We start from the raw sequence: 15727 nt of genomic DNA, 5'->3' as shown, positions 1-15727 counted from the left end.
AATAACTTTTTTTATTTGAAATCCATCGACCTATTACATAGACATTGTTCATTTAATAATTTGTGCGATAAGAAAGATTTCAGCTTTACTTACCGAATCGACTAAGCTGCGACTGAAAATGTTTCTTCCAACAAGGTAAAAAAATAAAACTGGGAAAGACAACATTTAGCTAGGTCCGGGAGGAGCGCTGAAATTAAACATGGTAGTAGGTGGACGTCCAGGTAAAGGTTTTGGTGGTAGCTTCGGTGTCACTGATCCTGAGACAATAATATAAAAATAAATATCCGTCATATAAACATATATGAATTTGCAAACAGATATAATATCTCACCGTTAGGCTGCGTTGGTGGAAGTTTTGTAGGGCTAGGGCTATTGAAAGACATATGTCTCCGATGAACGACAGTACAGCCTGTATTTTCTAACGTAGAATTTCGACGCGTCAGTAATGTCGAACTACTTGGATTTAGAGTTGCTGGAAGTCGTGGTGGTAATGGCGGTGGCGAGATATCATCTCTCGGAGGAAGAATTGGTCTATTTGGAACTTGTTTTACCTACATTTGTTTGAAATAAATTTTTCACTTTCTCGAAAAAAAATTACAATAACATATTGTCCTATTTGTTATGAAGTTCAATGCAAAATATTTCTACTTTAAAGTAATATAAAGTTTGAAAATCTGATATCTTCCAATATGATAAATAATAATAAAATTGGTAAATATAGATACTGAATAAAATAAAAATAATTTAATTAAAAAATTTTTCTTTACAGACATTTTCTTCAGAGAAAATTTAAATTCCCAATATTTTCAAACTTCATAAGGATATTATTATTGAATTCGAGCAATAATATGATTTAAAAACTTTTAATCTAGATGAGTCTTAGTTAATCTTAAAATCTTACTTGTTGTGGTGATTCGCTACATGAATTTTCTCGTCGTTTAGATGGTATTCTAGGTGGTAGAGGTGGTGGAGATTGGTTAGGAGGTATATCGGGCGAAGACGGCGTTGGTATTGCACTGGGGCTTCCACCTGGCAACGGTAGACACGTTGTAGCACTTATCATGTTTATAGTGCTGCTATTAAAGATGAAATGATTACTTTGATGAGTAAAGAAAGGACCAGGCGATTGAGGGCTACTCGACGAAGCAATCGAAAGCGCCGACATACTGACAGATGGACTAGGTGAGGCTGGAAGTGGCGCAGTTGCTATAGAAAGACGAGTTATATATTAATAATTATTGTTAATAATGATTTAAATATAGATACATACCAAACATAACAGGTGCAAAAACGCTGTGGTCCACTATATGTGGAACTGTGGTGACTTGTGGTCCATGTGGAGGTGTTTCTGGTAATTCGTGAGAAAGCGTGTCCGCTGAAGAATCATGTAATCTTATGTTGGATGTTACCACATGTAATGGAGCTGGTAATCTTCCGGTTCTAGCTTTGATTCCTGGCGATTTCAAGTTCAATTCTGGCCATTTACGCGGCTGTTGCAAAAATTTAAGAAAATGTAAACTAACAATTTTTATATCATACTATTAAAAAAAACACTCACGAATCGTGGAGGCTGTCTGCATCCTCTTGGTTCTATTTCTAAACTTTTATTATACAAATAATTGCTTATATCCGCATCTTTCATATTAGGATCAAAAGGACACAGATTTTCAAGAAATTGTCTTATTTTAAGCTCCACTGAAAGACAATAGGGTTGATTTTGATACTGTTGTATTTCACCAGTTATTTCTGCTACTTTCCGGCGTTTGCTAAAATTAATAAGCTCCGTTCCCGGTAAATAATCTGAATTTCCTTCTTCAATATGCAGAATATTAGTCAAGTACATTCCTAAGAATGAAAAAAAAAAAGTATAATTTTTATAATTTTTATGATTTTTAATAGTAATAAAAAATTTTTTATTTACGTTTTGTGTGATGACTTACCAAAGAATGGTACGCAAGGTGGATTAATAGATCTTAGTTTCTCTTGATATTTTCGAAAATGATCGTTGTTAAGCTCTCGTGCTTCTTCCAACGCTTTTTCTAATCGTGCATTTAATTGCTATAAAAATAAATATGTAAAAAAACATTTGATACAAGAAATTTGATTTTACTTATGTGTTATGAATTGGACGTACTTGAAATGTAAATTTTAATCTAAAAACTGAAGCCGATCCCATAGCACTGACAATGGCCAGAACGCCATTAAAATTATTGAGATCTTGCAGCACCATCATTATTTCGATTGCACGTGATATAATGGCTACTCTCTCGTCGAAATTTTCAGCCTCTACTATTGTCTTTTCTAACCATCTTGTGAACTAACAAACCGCGTAGAAATCAAATTAATGTGATATAAAACAATAAACATTTTTTATCTCACGATATATTTACAATGATTTAATTAAAATAAAACCTTACATTTGTTGTATGCTTAATCATTTTCAGCAAATTCGGTGATGTCTTTTCCTTATCCTTTTTTGTCCATACAGATCCGACTAACTCAGAAGGCTTTACTGTTTTATACAATTCAAACTCTAATAGCGTCAACTGTCTTGCTAATTCGATAGGATGTAACTGTAATTAACACAAGTTATTTTTATATATTTCGATAATTAATATTGTCATAAATATATCAAAGTATTAGATATTATAAAAAAATAAAAATTAAGAGCAAAATCATCTATGTATATACCGTAAGTATTCCATATTCATCCTCAGGGACTTTAAGATGCCACTCAATTGATGGAGGAGATCGTTCAAAACTAAATGTGATAGGTCGTTGTTCTGACGGTTCGCATTTTCTTTGCACAATTTTTATTACTGAATCAACCCACTTCCGCATAGACTTACCACTAACTGTATCCAAAAACAGTTGCAATCTTTCTAAAAGATTTCTATCACGTTCAAAATCGTAAAAATGATGGTCCACCTAAAAAAATTCATGTAAGAAAATAAAATTTAGAATAATTTTAAAGGACTCTGTAAGCAAAAATTAGAAAATGTTATACTAACCCAATGTCTTAAAACGTTCAAAACTCTAAACTGTACTGGCTGACAAAATTCTTTCCTATATCTTTTCCAATCTTCTCTGACCGTCTTACATACAGAAGGTTTTTCTTCTTCACCATAGACCAATGAAGGATCTGGTATATCAAATCTTTCTATTAGCAATACTAATAATTCTTGAGGGGAGCAAAAACTCCTGTAAAATAAATCATTAATGAAAAATTTATCATGTAGAAAGGAGGGATTAATACAATACGCTATTTCTACTTGCCTGTAAGTAGTAAGGAATGTTCTTACAAAAGCTGGATCAGCATATATATGATAAGTTAATCTTTCTACTAATTTTATCAAAGTTGCACCCTTAATCAAGGGAACACCACCATTTTCCCTGGCCTCCAAAACAATATTTTCTGGACTATCTTGTTCAGCAAATTTATACAAGTGAGATGGAGGTAGCCTCAATGGGTGCTTTCTTTCCTCATCCAAGAGGATACTATCTAAAGTTCTTTCTAACATACTTTTTGTATTCAACATCACTAAATCTGCCATCCAATTATTCTTATCTTCGACAGATTTGGCAACAAGAATAACATTAGGATGGTCCCTTGGTGCAATTTCAAAAGCATTTTTTAATTCTATAAAAATATTTTAATTATAATGTGAGAAATTACAAATGTAATATAAAATTATAATAAAGTTATACATGTGTTTACCTTCGGTGTCTTCTCTATCGATAATATCAACTTTTCTAATAAAAAGTCTCTCTTTCAATCGAAGTTCACCTTGATGAGTCGAATGTCCACCAACTGCAACAATACCTGCTGCAACAGTAACACTGACTCTTTTACTACCAGTTGGTTTACACAATACTAGTAAACCGTCGAATAACAAGGCTTTTCTTTCTGTTAATCTCCGTCCATTACTCGCCACCTTTTTCAATGTATCCTCTGTACAAACATTATCGATATATAACAATCATATTGAAAGAAATACTCAAGTATCGCGAGAATTAAAAAGATATATTTTTTTGTTACCTCTAATAAATTCATTGCAACACTGCCCGATATCTCGCTGATCCCAACCATCTACAGTCTTTTGTAGTTCACTAGTTTTCTCTAGTGCCGCTTGTCTTCTTGCCCTGCTCTGCATTCGCAAGCCCTTATCCTTTTTCGGAAGACTTGCTACAGATTGCATTAATTCCATTTGTAGTGGTCTCAATAAACCTTGCACCTGTTCCAGAGTTTCGCTATCTTCTGTATTAGGTGTGCGTTTGTGTAAAACCTAGGATTTTTAAATACATAAAGTAGATTATTGCAGAAATAATTCTATATGTACGCAACAAATGTAAAGTTACCTTTATATAATCAAAATACAGGAAGCAATGCCATATAGGTTGCAATAATAGTTTTGGCAAATAATATTTGACAGCCTCCTTAAAACCATGGCCTGCTGCTCGCAAAGCTGTACTAGCTTCCGGTCTTGACAATAAATTTGTTAAAACTTCCCGACTAGCTGAACTATTAATGTCTTTTGCATATCTAACAATATAATATAATTAATTAGAATTTTACAATATATGTATATATTGCATGATATAATAAATATATACCTTATATAAACATCAAACTCTGCTGCCTCTGCTAATTCTTCAAAGCACGAACCAACCGTAGGCGTTTGCTTCTCTTCCGTAATTTCCATTATATCTTCTAAACTGCCGAGTAATGTCATAGTAACTTCATAAATATCCGTAATATTACTGAAAAGCGTCTCAAGTTCGCTCTTATCTTGCGATAACTTCGCAATTTCTTCACGAAATACCTAATGATGGAAATTAATTTTTTAGTCCTTTTCCATAAAATTTCAATATTCTTTAACAACATTTATAATATATTACCTTGATAATCATATGTAAGTCACGGATGTAATGTCGTTCATCATGAATGAGATCTCGAACAGACTCTTCATAAGTCTGTGAAACAACTGCGCCCAAACTGCTTTGCTGACCTTCCGTACAATCATCTTGATAAAACATGTCCATCAGTACCTATAAATTATCATTATTACAAATAATTATTCCGTTATTTTTATATCCTTGAACATCAATATCAAAAGAAGAAATAATAAATAAAATATTTAATAGTTAGAATGTTTATCATTATTTCTACCAATAACAAAAATAGCCACCATAATAGCACAAAACACAAAAGTAATTAAAAAAGATTTTAAAAATCATTAAAAATTTTCTCTCTATAACAATTTCTATATTGTTAAAATACTTTCTGTCAGTATATTTATGATTCACATAAATATTATTGTATTTAAACGCATGCTACAATAATTAGCATAAACATAATATAAAAAAATGATTTATTATATTAATTCTCTACATTTAAAAGGGATGAAAGCACATAGAGGAGATCACGCAATGAACAAATTATATTTCTTCTACAGTTAGCTATAAAAAAGGGAGAAATATGAAAAAGTTTAAGAGAAAGCTTACTGATGTTTAATTTGCTCTAACGTTTGATGTTGATGCTAAGATATAAATATTCTGCACATGTATAAAATAAATATATTAACAAGTAAGTTCTTTAAATAAGCGAGATATGTTAAACAAGTGAGTTACATATTTTTAGAGAATTAACAGGAACGAAATATACAATATTGCGCACAAAATAACTAGATCACCAAGATGTATTTACCGAAAACTTTTAAGATTTAACTCTGTTTTTAAATATATTTCCTCTAATTTCCAAAATTCTTAAACATGTTTTACAAATTTCAATTATGTTCACGAATTAGAAAGATATAATCGAAATGATTTTAAAAAATATTATATGTTGAGCATATCTTGCTACATTATAATTATACACTTTGTTCATATATTAACTTATATTAGATTAATATTAATTGCATAATGTAACAAAAGTTATAATGGATACATTTAGAACTACTGTTCACTAAGCAAGTAGTATTGAATGCAATCAATATATCAACTTTTCTAATAAATTTTAATATAAAATAAAAAAATTTTTTTTAAGTTGAGGAACATTAATAGAAAAACAAAAAGGAAATATAAGATTAAATATAACTTTTATAAAAACGATACAAAGATAGCAGAAAAATATTATAACATCTTAAATCTTTTCTGTGCAACCACGGGTACGTACCACCTAGAACAGCATGAGCGAAGAATGAACATGGTTGGAGTTGTTATATATTAGTGGAAAGCATGTAACCAAGCATAAAATATGCAGCCACAATTAGCCTAGTGTAGTCAATTTTGAAATTCATTAGTGCACTACCTGTTGCTAGTAGTAGATATTTTAAATGTGGAATAAATTACAATTTTAGTTTTTTTTTCCACCAAACCAAAACAAGCTAGAGAATTTGTAATGCATTTTAATATAGATTAAGCAAACATGTGTGATATGACAAAAAAAATAATTTGAATCTAGAAACTACAAATTATAAACTATTACTAGCAAGGTATCATATTCTTCTACTGCATTTACTACATATTTAATGCAATGTAATACCACTCGTTTTAATTTTACATTTTCTCTATACAAACCTCATAAACTATTATATACCATTGTGTGTGTCTATTTCATAAGATTGATTCAAAATATAAAGTATCACATGATATTATTATCATGGTATACTTACACAACATATCTATACATATATACAAGATGTCTCACAATTATCGCATTTCTTCTTAAGAACGTATTCTTGAGGTAATTTTGAGACGAAAATCCTAATACAAAAATGTCGAGACTACAATAGTTTTTGAATTATAATTGATTAAAGATAGTGTATAATTCGAAAACTATTGTAGCCTCGATATTTTCGTATTAGGATTTTCGTTCCAAAACCTCAAGAAAATGTCCTTAAGAGGAAATGTGGTAGTTGTGAGATACCCTGTATATGTATAATATTCACAATTTAAATATATATATATATATATGTATGTGAATGAACTCAAATCAGTATTAAAATGTAAATGGTAAGACATGATACAGTGTATGTTAATTAAGGTGCAGTACAGAGATACAACACAAATTGTACATTTGTACAAACAATGTCTTACCATATCCGCGTACATCGCGACTCTTATGTCTTCACACGAAATTTCTACATGGCGAATATTCTTCACATAATTTCCAGCTAGCTGAAAGGAAAGTAAAAAATCTTAAATTCCCACAGACAATTCTTTTCAAATAGAGACGAGTGAGTGCTTAAAACCGTTTAATATTTGGAATATTGCCAACCTTCAAAATATCAGCAGAAATGTATTCCAAAACGCCCACTACAAACAAGCTAACTTGCGAATCAATTTTGTGCTGTAATACTTCCTATTAAAAAAAAAAAATATGTATTATATGATTATACAGCTTTGATATGTTTGACATGTAAGATCTCTGAACGTTAAAATTTGCATGCAAATGTACGAATAAACCGACATATAGTATATACCTTTTGTAATAATTGATGAATCTTATCAACTGGTAGTACTAATGGCGACTTCTTTTTTCCCTTCTCTAAAGCGTCTCTCGCATCACGAAGAGCCCATCTATCAATGGGTGTAGGAAACGTCCGTCTTACTCTTTCCTCTACATCTTGAGGAGTTTGAGGAGGTGGATGTCCACAAAGCATGCCTAGCATTCTTAAAATTAAACTTTCCACGTAGTCTAAGGCATCTTGCCGAGCTTCAAGACTAGGATGTACTTGTTCTAGTACCTATACAATAATAACATTTTCTTGGCTATATAATGTATCTATAATATATTATTATTACTATCACATATTATTATATATCACTAACCAAGGATACATAAGATTATATCATAAAATATAACACTTTGGAACAGATAAGTCGGTAAAGGAGTCGATAGTCGGGGAACAGAGATAGGCGCGAGAGTACGATATAAAAAAATCCACCAATCGCTGATGTTGACAGGAAAGCATTTGAGAAATCATATGGTGACCGCGCACGGTGATGACGTCGGTCAGTGTCGTTGATCGATCCAGCCTCGACGTAAAATCATTGGGACGAAAAATGATCGAGCGTTGGAGCGAACAAAACATGAGGGGAAAAGACGGGAATGAGGTGGAGGGGATAAAACGGGATAGTAGAAGACAAGAAAGCAAAGTATACAAGAGGATAAGGGGAGGGTGGGAGAGGGAGAGGGAGGGGTGGAGGGGGAGAGAGGGAGAAGGAGGGGAGGGAGAGAGGGATAGATGAAGCGACAAGGAGCGGAGCAGAATCGGAGCAACGAAAGATGTACCTTGCGCAGGGAGTTGACAAACACTCCCTTCCACTTGGCAGCGTTCTCCTCTTTCTGAAAATCGTAGCCCGATGGCTCGCCCACCGCTGACGCCGGCGACGAAAACATTTCACCGAATGCTCGAAAGTCACACGCGCTTGTTTAAGAAAAGTTCATAAGATTTTCCAAGAGCATCGTCTGCTGAGCAATCACAAGAAATTGGCCGAGATCGGCCGTCCGTGGTTCGGTTCCTCAGGACGACGGCACGGCTCCATAGGACGCGGACATCTTCGTCTTACCCTGGCAGCACGATGCTTTCGTTGCTTTGGACTAAGCCACTCTATTGTATCCGCACGCTGCTACTCGCGTTCCACGCGCTCATCGCTCCCGGCAGCGTCATCGAGGCCGAGGCCGTGACCGAGCCAAGAGTCCGAGAACTCCGGCGCTCGTGCATTTTACACGCCCTTTATGCGTTGATATTTCCTAGGATGCGTAATGAACGCCAACGTTAACATCACCGACTCAACTGGAACCAACTGGAAACTGAACACGACTGACCGAACTCACTGAACTGAGCCTATGATGGCCGCGATACAATCGCGTTCGGAGAATTTATCGATAAATGGGAGTAAAGGGATGGGCAGCTGGTTCGATCGATCGATTACCTCACCGATGTTTTCAAATTCGGCCAATCCTACGTCACTGTTCCTTCTTGTCCGGCGTTATGGAATTTTATTACTAGACTTTCATGAAGATACGTCGTAACTACGTGCTTGGCTTAATTTTATTTGTTGCACAGTTTTTTTTTCGAAACGTGCCGATTGGTCTTCGGGCCTGATAATAAATCTGTTCGCGTTGCTTGCACTTTTGGCACTCGGCATCTTCGTTTTCTCTCTTTTCAAGGCCAAATATATATCTATCTCATTTTAAGTGCAAAAATATTTGGAGATTTTATGCAACGCGAACAGACCTATTTAGAGAAGTGCCTCTGGGACTGAAAATTCCCTATCCGGTCAGCCAATCAGAGCACGTTCGAGAAAATGCATGCATGGCGCGTTTGAGAAATGCGAAGGAACGCGTCTGGCGTCAGATAATTCGACAAGTAGCATATATTTGTATTGTATGATTGATAAATTTGTACAGGCTAAAATTATGGTGAAAGTGTACTCTAACGATTTTAATTCGATAAGATATTAGCTACTTTAGTATATCCCTAACCTGTTTGCTTAGCATTGGTTAACTCGCATGATATTTATTTTGAGACGAAATGGCCAAATGCGCGTATTTTTTATCGCGTAAAACGTCATTAGAACTTTGCCAGCCTAGATTTTCGAGATTAAACGTGATACGAAAATTTGTAGACGACAGACCAGCTATTATTTTAGGAATCGAAACTAGCTGCGACGATACAGGATGCGGAATCGTAGATACCACTGGAAAGATATTAGGCGAGGCGATAAATTCGCAACATCTTACTCATTTAAAGTAATTACAAATTATTTATTAAGTCGACGTGAATTCAATACACACTTAAAAATCACTTGAAAAATTTTTAAGTAAAATTCTTAGTATTTATTTTATTATCTAATGTACACAAATTTACTTGTATATGTTATTAGAAAACATTAAATTGTTAATTAAAAACAAATTTAAAAACTGTTAAAAATTATTCTAGCAAGTCATGATTGTATTCTTATTTATAGACATGGTGGCATAATACCTACAATTGCCGGTAAAATGCATAGACAACATATTACTACAGTTTGTGAGGATGCACTAAGATCGGCGAATCTAAGACTAAGAAATGTAGATGCTATTGCAACTACAACAAAACCAGGTCTTCCCTTGTCGCTTAATGCTGGAAATGAATTTGGCAAATATCTCTCTAGGATTGGTAACAAACCATATATACCGATACATCACATGGAAGCTCATGCATTAACTGTACGAATGGTGCAGAAAGTATGTTAGAGCTAATTGTATGTATAAAACACATATGACGTCAAACATAAAGAAAATTCATATACATGTCTTGTAGGTAGACTTTCCTTATCTTGTTTTGCTCGTATCAGGTGGCCACAGTTTATTAGCGATTGTTGAAAATGTTGATAAATTTTACACACTGGGTACTACGTTAGATAATGCACCTGGTGAAATTCTCGACAAGGTATATATCTTCAAGTTTTTGTTTATTGTATGTTTGATTATAAATTGAATCTTCAAAATTTTGTCTTTAAAAATTATCAGTAAAATTTTATGAAAGAACTTGTGAAAACATAAAGATAAAAATATCTATGAAATGTATAACGATAAATAGATTTGTTTTAAACTTTGCAGATCGCTCGTAAGCTTAAACTTGCAACTATACCAGAATTCTCGCATATGAGCGGTGGTCAAGCAATAGAAAGTGCAGCAAGCAAAGCATCAGATCCAACTAAATTTGTTTTCAATCCTGTCTTAACAAACAAAAGAGATTGTCAATTTAGTTTTGGGGGTATATGGAACAGAAGTTTTAGACATCTCGATAAAGAAGGAAATTTTGATATTGCTAATATTGCGGCAATTCCCGACGTGTATAATTTTTGCGCTGCTATACAACTGACTTTTGCAAAACACATATGTCTCAGAACGCAAAGGGCAATGGAATTTATTAACAATATGAATTTGATACCACAAGAGAAGCGAACTTTGGTATGCCTAAGATTATGTACATTAATTTTCGACTTTTGTTTTACATATTTGTTTTAATGTAGGTAATATCCGGCGGAGTGGCTTGCAACAATTTCTTAGCAAAGACTTTAGAAATTGTTTGTTCGGAAAGGAACTTTAAATTCGTTAGAACTCCACCTCGTTTATGCAACGATAATGGTGTAATGATAGCGTGGAATGGTGCGGAAAAGTGGATGGCAAACATAAATGTTCTCCGAGATAGAGAAGAAATCGAAATGGTATCTACCGAGAAAAATGCATCATTTGGAGAAAGTTGGATTGAAAGAGTACAAGATGCAAACATCAAATGTAAATTAGTGAAATTAAATAGACTTTGAACAATCACAAATTTCTATACAGTCTGCCACTTCAAACTCCTATGATAAAAATTTAATTTAAATCTGCATATTTTTCGAGTCATTACTACATTAACAATAGCATTAACATTATTTTAAAAATATTTATTTTCCTTTGTTATAAATTTATACAACGGTCGGTGTGTGTTCTTCAAATTGTCGGTTTATCCTCTTCATTAGCCGGGAGTCCAAGTTACCATGTTCAAGAGCATGTTTTTTCTCTTCATATTTATCTAATATATTTCGTAGCGTGTCTTTGACTATTTGTATCATATTTTTATTTTTCGAGATTAAGGATATCGGTAAAATATCATCAAAATGTATCACCTGTTCAGGTTGCATTTCTTCCGGATATGTAGACATATATTTTGATAAGTTGCGCAATACTGGTTTAATTTCTTTGAGAATATTATCAGCATTGTCAGTGTCCATTTTATTAATTATAAGCACTGCTGGCATTTTTAATAAGTCCGGTTTATAGAGTTCAATCTCTTTGTTTAATAAGACTACAGTTTCCAAGCAGGATCTATGTCCATGCATGGGTGACAATTGAAATCCTTGTATATCTACGATGAACATAAGTAGCTTTGTTCTTTCAATATGTTTTAAAAACTTGTGACCCATCCCAATATTCATGTGTGCTCCCTCGATTAGACCTGGTAAATCTGCAACGGTAATTTCTCTCAAATCGTCATAGTTGATGATTCCTAATCTGGGTCTTATAGTAGTGACTACAACAGAAAAAGCACGACTGTAGGATCAAAATTAACAAGCAATTAATAAAATATATAAGAAGTCTTACAAGGATAATCAGCGATTTTAGGCTTGGCATTTGAAACTGCTGCCAAGAATGTGCTTTTACCAGCATTGGGAAAGCCAACTAATCCAATATCGGCAATCAGCTTCAAATCTAACTTTATCACCTGAGATTCTCCTTTTAATCCACAGTAACCTGTGTCTTTCGTACCTCCTGAACCACCTCTGGCTACTAATATTTTTGAATTCTCTTCGTTTAAATCTCCTATAAGATTTTTAACAAAAGAGAAAAGGAAAGTAACAATAATTGTATAACTTTGAACAAAAAGTTTTAAAAATTGTACCTACCTAACAATACTTCATTCTGGTTATATACTAAAATACCACGTGGAACTGAAATAATTTTATCTTGACCAGGTGCACCTATAATTCCCCTTGCTGAACTGTCACTTCCACAATCTGCGACGATCCGTTTGGTCTTCAAAGTCTTGACAACTTTCTCCAACGTTAGCCCGTCTTTTGCAACTAAGTATATATTACCCCCTGCACCTCCTATCCCTCCATAACGAGACAATCCACTACCTCCTGTACCTGCCCTAATATGAAGACGCAGCGTGTCAATGAATCTGGAACGTAGATATTTTCTCGGTTGCTGCGATAAAACGAAAAGTTTCCTTCATTAGTTAATGCATGTAACTATAATCTTGTAATACTTAATTCAGTAAGGTCTACTCACCTTTTTCACTGAAGCTAAAACTACTTGTGTCCAAAATACCATTGTATAGGCGTTATATAGCACGAGGCATGTAACTATTTTCTTACGATCTTATATTCTAACTTACTTGCGTTTATTAGCCAATACACATATTATGTTTATCACGAGAGAAAGAGAGGTTAAATTAAATACATGTTTGCATTCAAGCGCGCTACTTTATTCACCACGTTTGTCGATCGATTGATACTTGAATCCACCGAAAAGTTGGCAAAATTGTTTCTAGATGGCACTTTAATCTTTACTTCTGTTAGTGTTCCTATAAAGGCCTGTTCTTTTTGGCTGAACTTTTGCACCAGTTCATCTTTCTTCCTTTTCTCTTTAGGAAAAAAGAAGAAGAAAAAAGATGAATTAGTGCAAAAGTTTAGCCAAAAAGAACAGGCCTAATTATTACAGGAACACTACATTTCTACTGGCTAAAAGCAGCTTTGCTAGAAGCTAACATGACATGATTAATAAGGCATTATTACTGTTGCAAAAGTATTTATTTTATATGTCATGCAGGAAACTACACGAAGAGATATTTCTTTCAACAATTAGATAGCAATTAAGTCAAAATTTTATTAAGAGGTATGCGACACGACAATAAAAATGGTACTTTGTATATAATATATCATATAGATCCGTTATTTTGCAATGCCAATATCGTATATCATTCCGAAAACATCTGTTTGTTTATTTAAGTCTGCGTGTAAATAATAGCGTTGCTCGATATAGAGGATGTTCCAACTCTTCTCTCTAAGTACTTTATAAATAATTAATTCTTTAACTTTGAATTTTTCTATTTTTTAAATAAATGTGTGTATCTTTTGTCATTTTCGAAAATGTAATAGAACATGCATAATGATACAAAATATTATAAAAATATAAAATATACATATTAAATTAACAAAAATTCTAAGAATTTTTCACATTTCTAGGAATTATGATTCCGAGAATTTGGAATTTAAAATCACGATTTTTAGTGATTTTTAAGACGTCTTTCATAACATTTTAAAGACATTTCAATAATAAATCATTTTTGAAAAATCGTTTAGCACGCGTACGCGCGTGTGTGTGAGTAAGTATAGATATATGGCTATAACTTATTATTTAGTTTCCTACTTCGAAATAAACCACGTGACGCCGAAATAGACGCGACGGAAGTCTACTTGTCGCGGCGTAAATATTTGACGCAAACATGAATCTATAATATTTTTATTTAGACAAGAAGAACATAAAACGCTTCATAATATTTTAAACGTATTACAGCATTGAAAAGAATAATTGCGAGTATATAAGAATGAAATTATGAATTATATGTATAAAATAAGAGAGACAATTATTCAAGAATATATTAAGGTGATCTTGATATATTGAATTATAGGGTCATAATCAAATAATAAGAATTGTATGAAAATAATGAAGAAAAAAAGTAAAATATCTCTCTTGAACATATTAACAAAATTAACGACAGTTTTATTTATATGAACGTGCATATCGCTGTCCTAAACATTGTAACTATAAACTTCACTATAATAAGAGCTTTTCTGATTCTTTATCTTTTTTTCTACACAGAGAGAAAAATGTTTGGTATTTGTAACTATAATTATATATTACTATAATTATGATTATTACTGCTATAATAATAATAACAGTAACTATATATATATAGTTCCAGCAACAAATGTTATAATTGGCAACCTAAAATGACTATAATTATAGTTGTTATAACCATAAAATAATTGAAATTACCATAAAAATGGTTCAAGTGACTATAATTTTATAGTTTTTTATGGTTGTCCCAAAATATAAAACTATAAAATTATAGTCACTTGAACCATTTTTATGGTAATTTCAACTATTTTATGATTATAACTACAATTACAACTATAATTATAGTCATTTTAGGTTGCCAATTATAACATTTGTTGCTGGAACTATATATATAGTTACTGTTATTATTATAGCAGTAATAATCATAATTATAGTTACAAATACCAAACATTTTTCTCTCTGTGTAGATTTTCTTTTTAAAAAACTTGCGCGAGAGATAAATAATGCGACATGGGTTCAGGGAAATGAATCGCAGTTTGCAAACAGTTCTCCTGGAGCTAAACGAAGTCGCGATGCATATCCTGAGGTCAAGTGAAATCAATTAAGAGGAGCATCGCGTGGCAGATCAATTGATTGGAAAGACGGGGCGAGGGCCGGAGATCTCTCTTCTCGATGAAACTCGGGGATTCGTCGAACAGCGGAGGCGCGTACGCGAAGCGAAGCGTTAAAATTAAATCTAGCCAGAGGCCGTCGGCTACGTCGTCCACGACGGTGAGTCGCCGCGTCCTCTCAAGCTCAGTCTCAAGAGCATCCCCCGGCTGCACGGATGCATTCCGGTCGCCGGTCAAACTAACATCCCCGCCGCGATTTTCTCTCTTTTTCCGTGAACCACCCTCTCTTTGTGCGACGCGCACCCACTGCCAAATCTCCACTGAACGTTCGAGAATTCGCGAGACGTCGAAATCGCGCGAACTCGAAACTCTCGACCACCCTCACCTAAGAACTTTATCGAGGTAATCCTTCGTCGTTCAAGATCCGAATTTACAATTCTAGAATTACTAGGATTTTTCGTCCCTATTATTTATTGCACGCATCAGCGTCAACTTGATCTGGTAGAACTTCTCTCGTTATTTAATAGACGTTATTTTCCGCGGAGATTAGGATATTGCGAGTTAATATTGTCTTCAGCGTGTGTACTTAGAAAGGACAATTGAAGTCTGAGATAACGCAGATTTTGCATTTTTGCAATGCACCAATTAGAATTAAAAACGTCATGTACACTGAAAAAAAAGATTGGCTGCTGCAGCAAATTAGATGGTAAAA

General features: G+C 33.5%; 4 protein-coding genes across 7 annotated transcripts in view; 2 read left to right on the top strand and 2 right to left on the bottom strand.

Moving 5' to 3' along the window:
• Nucleotides 1–25: 25 nt before the first annotated feature.
• Sos (Son of sevenless) lies at nucleotides 26–8871 on the bottom strand. Of its 3 annotated transcripts, XM_018445480.1 has the most exons (21): nucleotides 8297–8871; nucleotides 7485–7748; nucleotides 7280–7363; nucleotides 7099–7179; nucleotides 4900–5049; nucleotides 4615–4823; nucleotides 4360–4543; nucleotides 4040–4286; nucleotides 3719–3952; nucleotides 3277–3640; nucleotides 3012–3201; nucleotides 2692–2928; nucleotides 2418–2573; nucleotides 2135–2317; nucleotides 1941–2058; nucleotides 1559–1845; nucleotides 1271–1490; nucleotides 1099–1206; nucleotides 902–1029; nucleotides 332–551; nucleotides 26–257 (listed from the first exon to the last, which is right to left on the bottom strand). In XM_018445480.1, the coding sequence occupies exons 1-21, from the start codon at nucleotides 8402–8404 to the stop codon at nucleotides 166–168; spliced, it is 3864 nt and encodes a 1287-aa protein (XP_018300982.1). In that variant the 5' UTR covers nucleotides 8405–8871; the 3' UTR covers nucleotides 26–165. The 3 variants fall into 3 exon arrangements, with proteins under 3 accessions (XP_018300982.1, XP_018300980.1, XP_018300983.1); XM_018445478.1 differs by having other exon boundaries at nucleotides 902–1206; nucleotides 8297–8870; XM_018445481.1 differs by lacking the exons at nucleotides 7099–7179; nucleotides 7280–7363; nucleotides 7485–7748; nucleotides 8297–8871 and adding an exon at nucleotides 5506–5554 and having other exon boundaries at nucleotides 27–257; nucleotides 902–1206.
• Nucleotides 8872–9317: 446 nt separating this feature from the next.
• On the top strand, nucleotides 9318–11339 carry Tcs4 (Threonyl-carbamoyl synthesis 4). 2 transcript variants are annotated; one of them, XM_018445395.1, is made up of 6 exons: nucleotides 9318–9377; nucleotides 9661–9760; nucleotides 9979–10237; nucleotides 10314–10442; nucleotides 10613–10966; nucleotides 11029–11339. In XM_018445395.1, exons 1-6 carry the CDS (start codon nucleotides 9320–9322, stop codon nucleotides 11320–11322), a joined length of 1194 nt encoding a protein of 397 aa, XP_018300897.1. In that variant the 5' UTR covers nucleotides 9318–9319; the 3' UTR covers nucleotides 11323–11339. The 2 variants fall into 2 exon arrangements, with proteins under 2 accessions (XP_018300897.1, XP_018300896.1); XM_018445394.1 differs by having other exon boundaries at nucleotides 9318–9760.
• Nucleotides 11340–11436: 97 nt separating this feature from the next.
• LOC108721067 (GTP-binding protein 10 homolog) lies at nucleotides 11437–13037 on the bottom strand. Its single transcript, XM_018445393.1, has 4 exons — nucleotides 12833–13037; nucleotides 12445–12748; nucleotides 12143–12361; nucleotides 11437–12071 (listed from the first exon to the last, which is right to left on the bottom strand). Exons 1-4 carry the CDS (start codon nucleotides 12872–12874, stop codon nucleotides 11467–11469), a joined length of 1170 nt encoding a protein of 389 aa, XP_018300895.1. The 5' UTR covers nucleotides 12875–13037; the 3' UTR covers nucleotides 11437–11466.
• Nucleotides 13038–15193: 2156 nt separating this feature from the next.
• Nucleotides 15194–15727, top strand: part of LOC108721105 (solute carrier family 2, facilitated glucose transporter member 1) — a 27753-nt gene continuing 27219 nt past the window's right edge. Inside the window, exon 1 of the mRNA XM_018445467.1 lies at nucleotides 15194–15417. The gene's annotated coding sequence lies outside the window, so the exon portion shown is untranslated. The remainder of the gene's footprint in view (nucleotides 15418–15727) is intronic.

The sequence above is a fragment of the Mycetomoellerius zeteki genome, unplaced genomic scaffold (genome assembly GCF_001594055.1).
Source record: "Mycetomoellerius zeteki isolate Tzet28-1 unplaced genomic scaffold, Tzet1.0 scaffold159, whole genome shotgun sequence".
NCBI lineage: Eukaryota > Metazoa > Arthropoda > Insecta > Hymenoptera > Formicidae > Mycetomoellerius > Mycetomoellerius zeteki.
The sequence above is the reverse complement of the archived record's forward strand: the minus strand, read 5'-3'. Positions and strand labels throughout refer to the sequence as shown.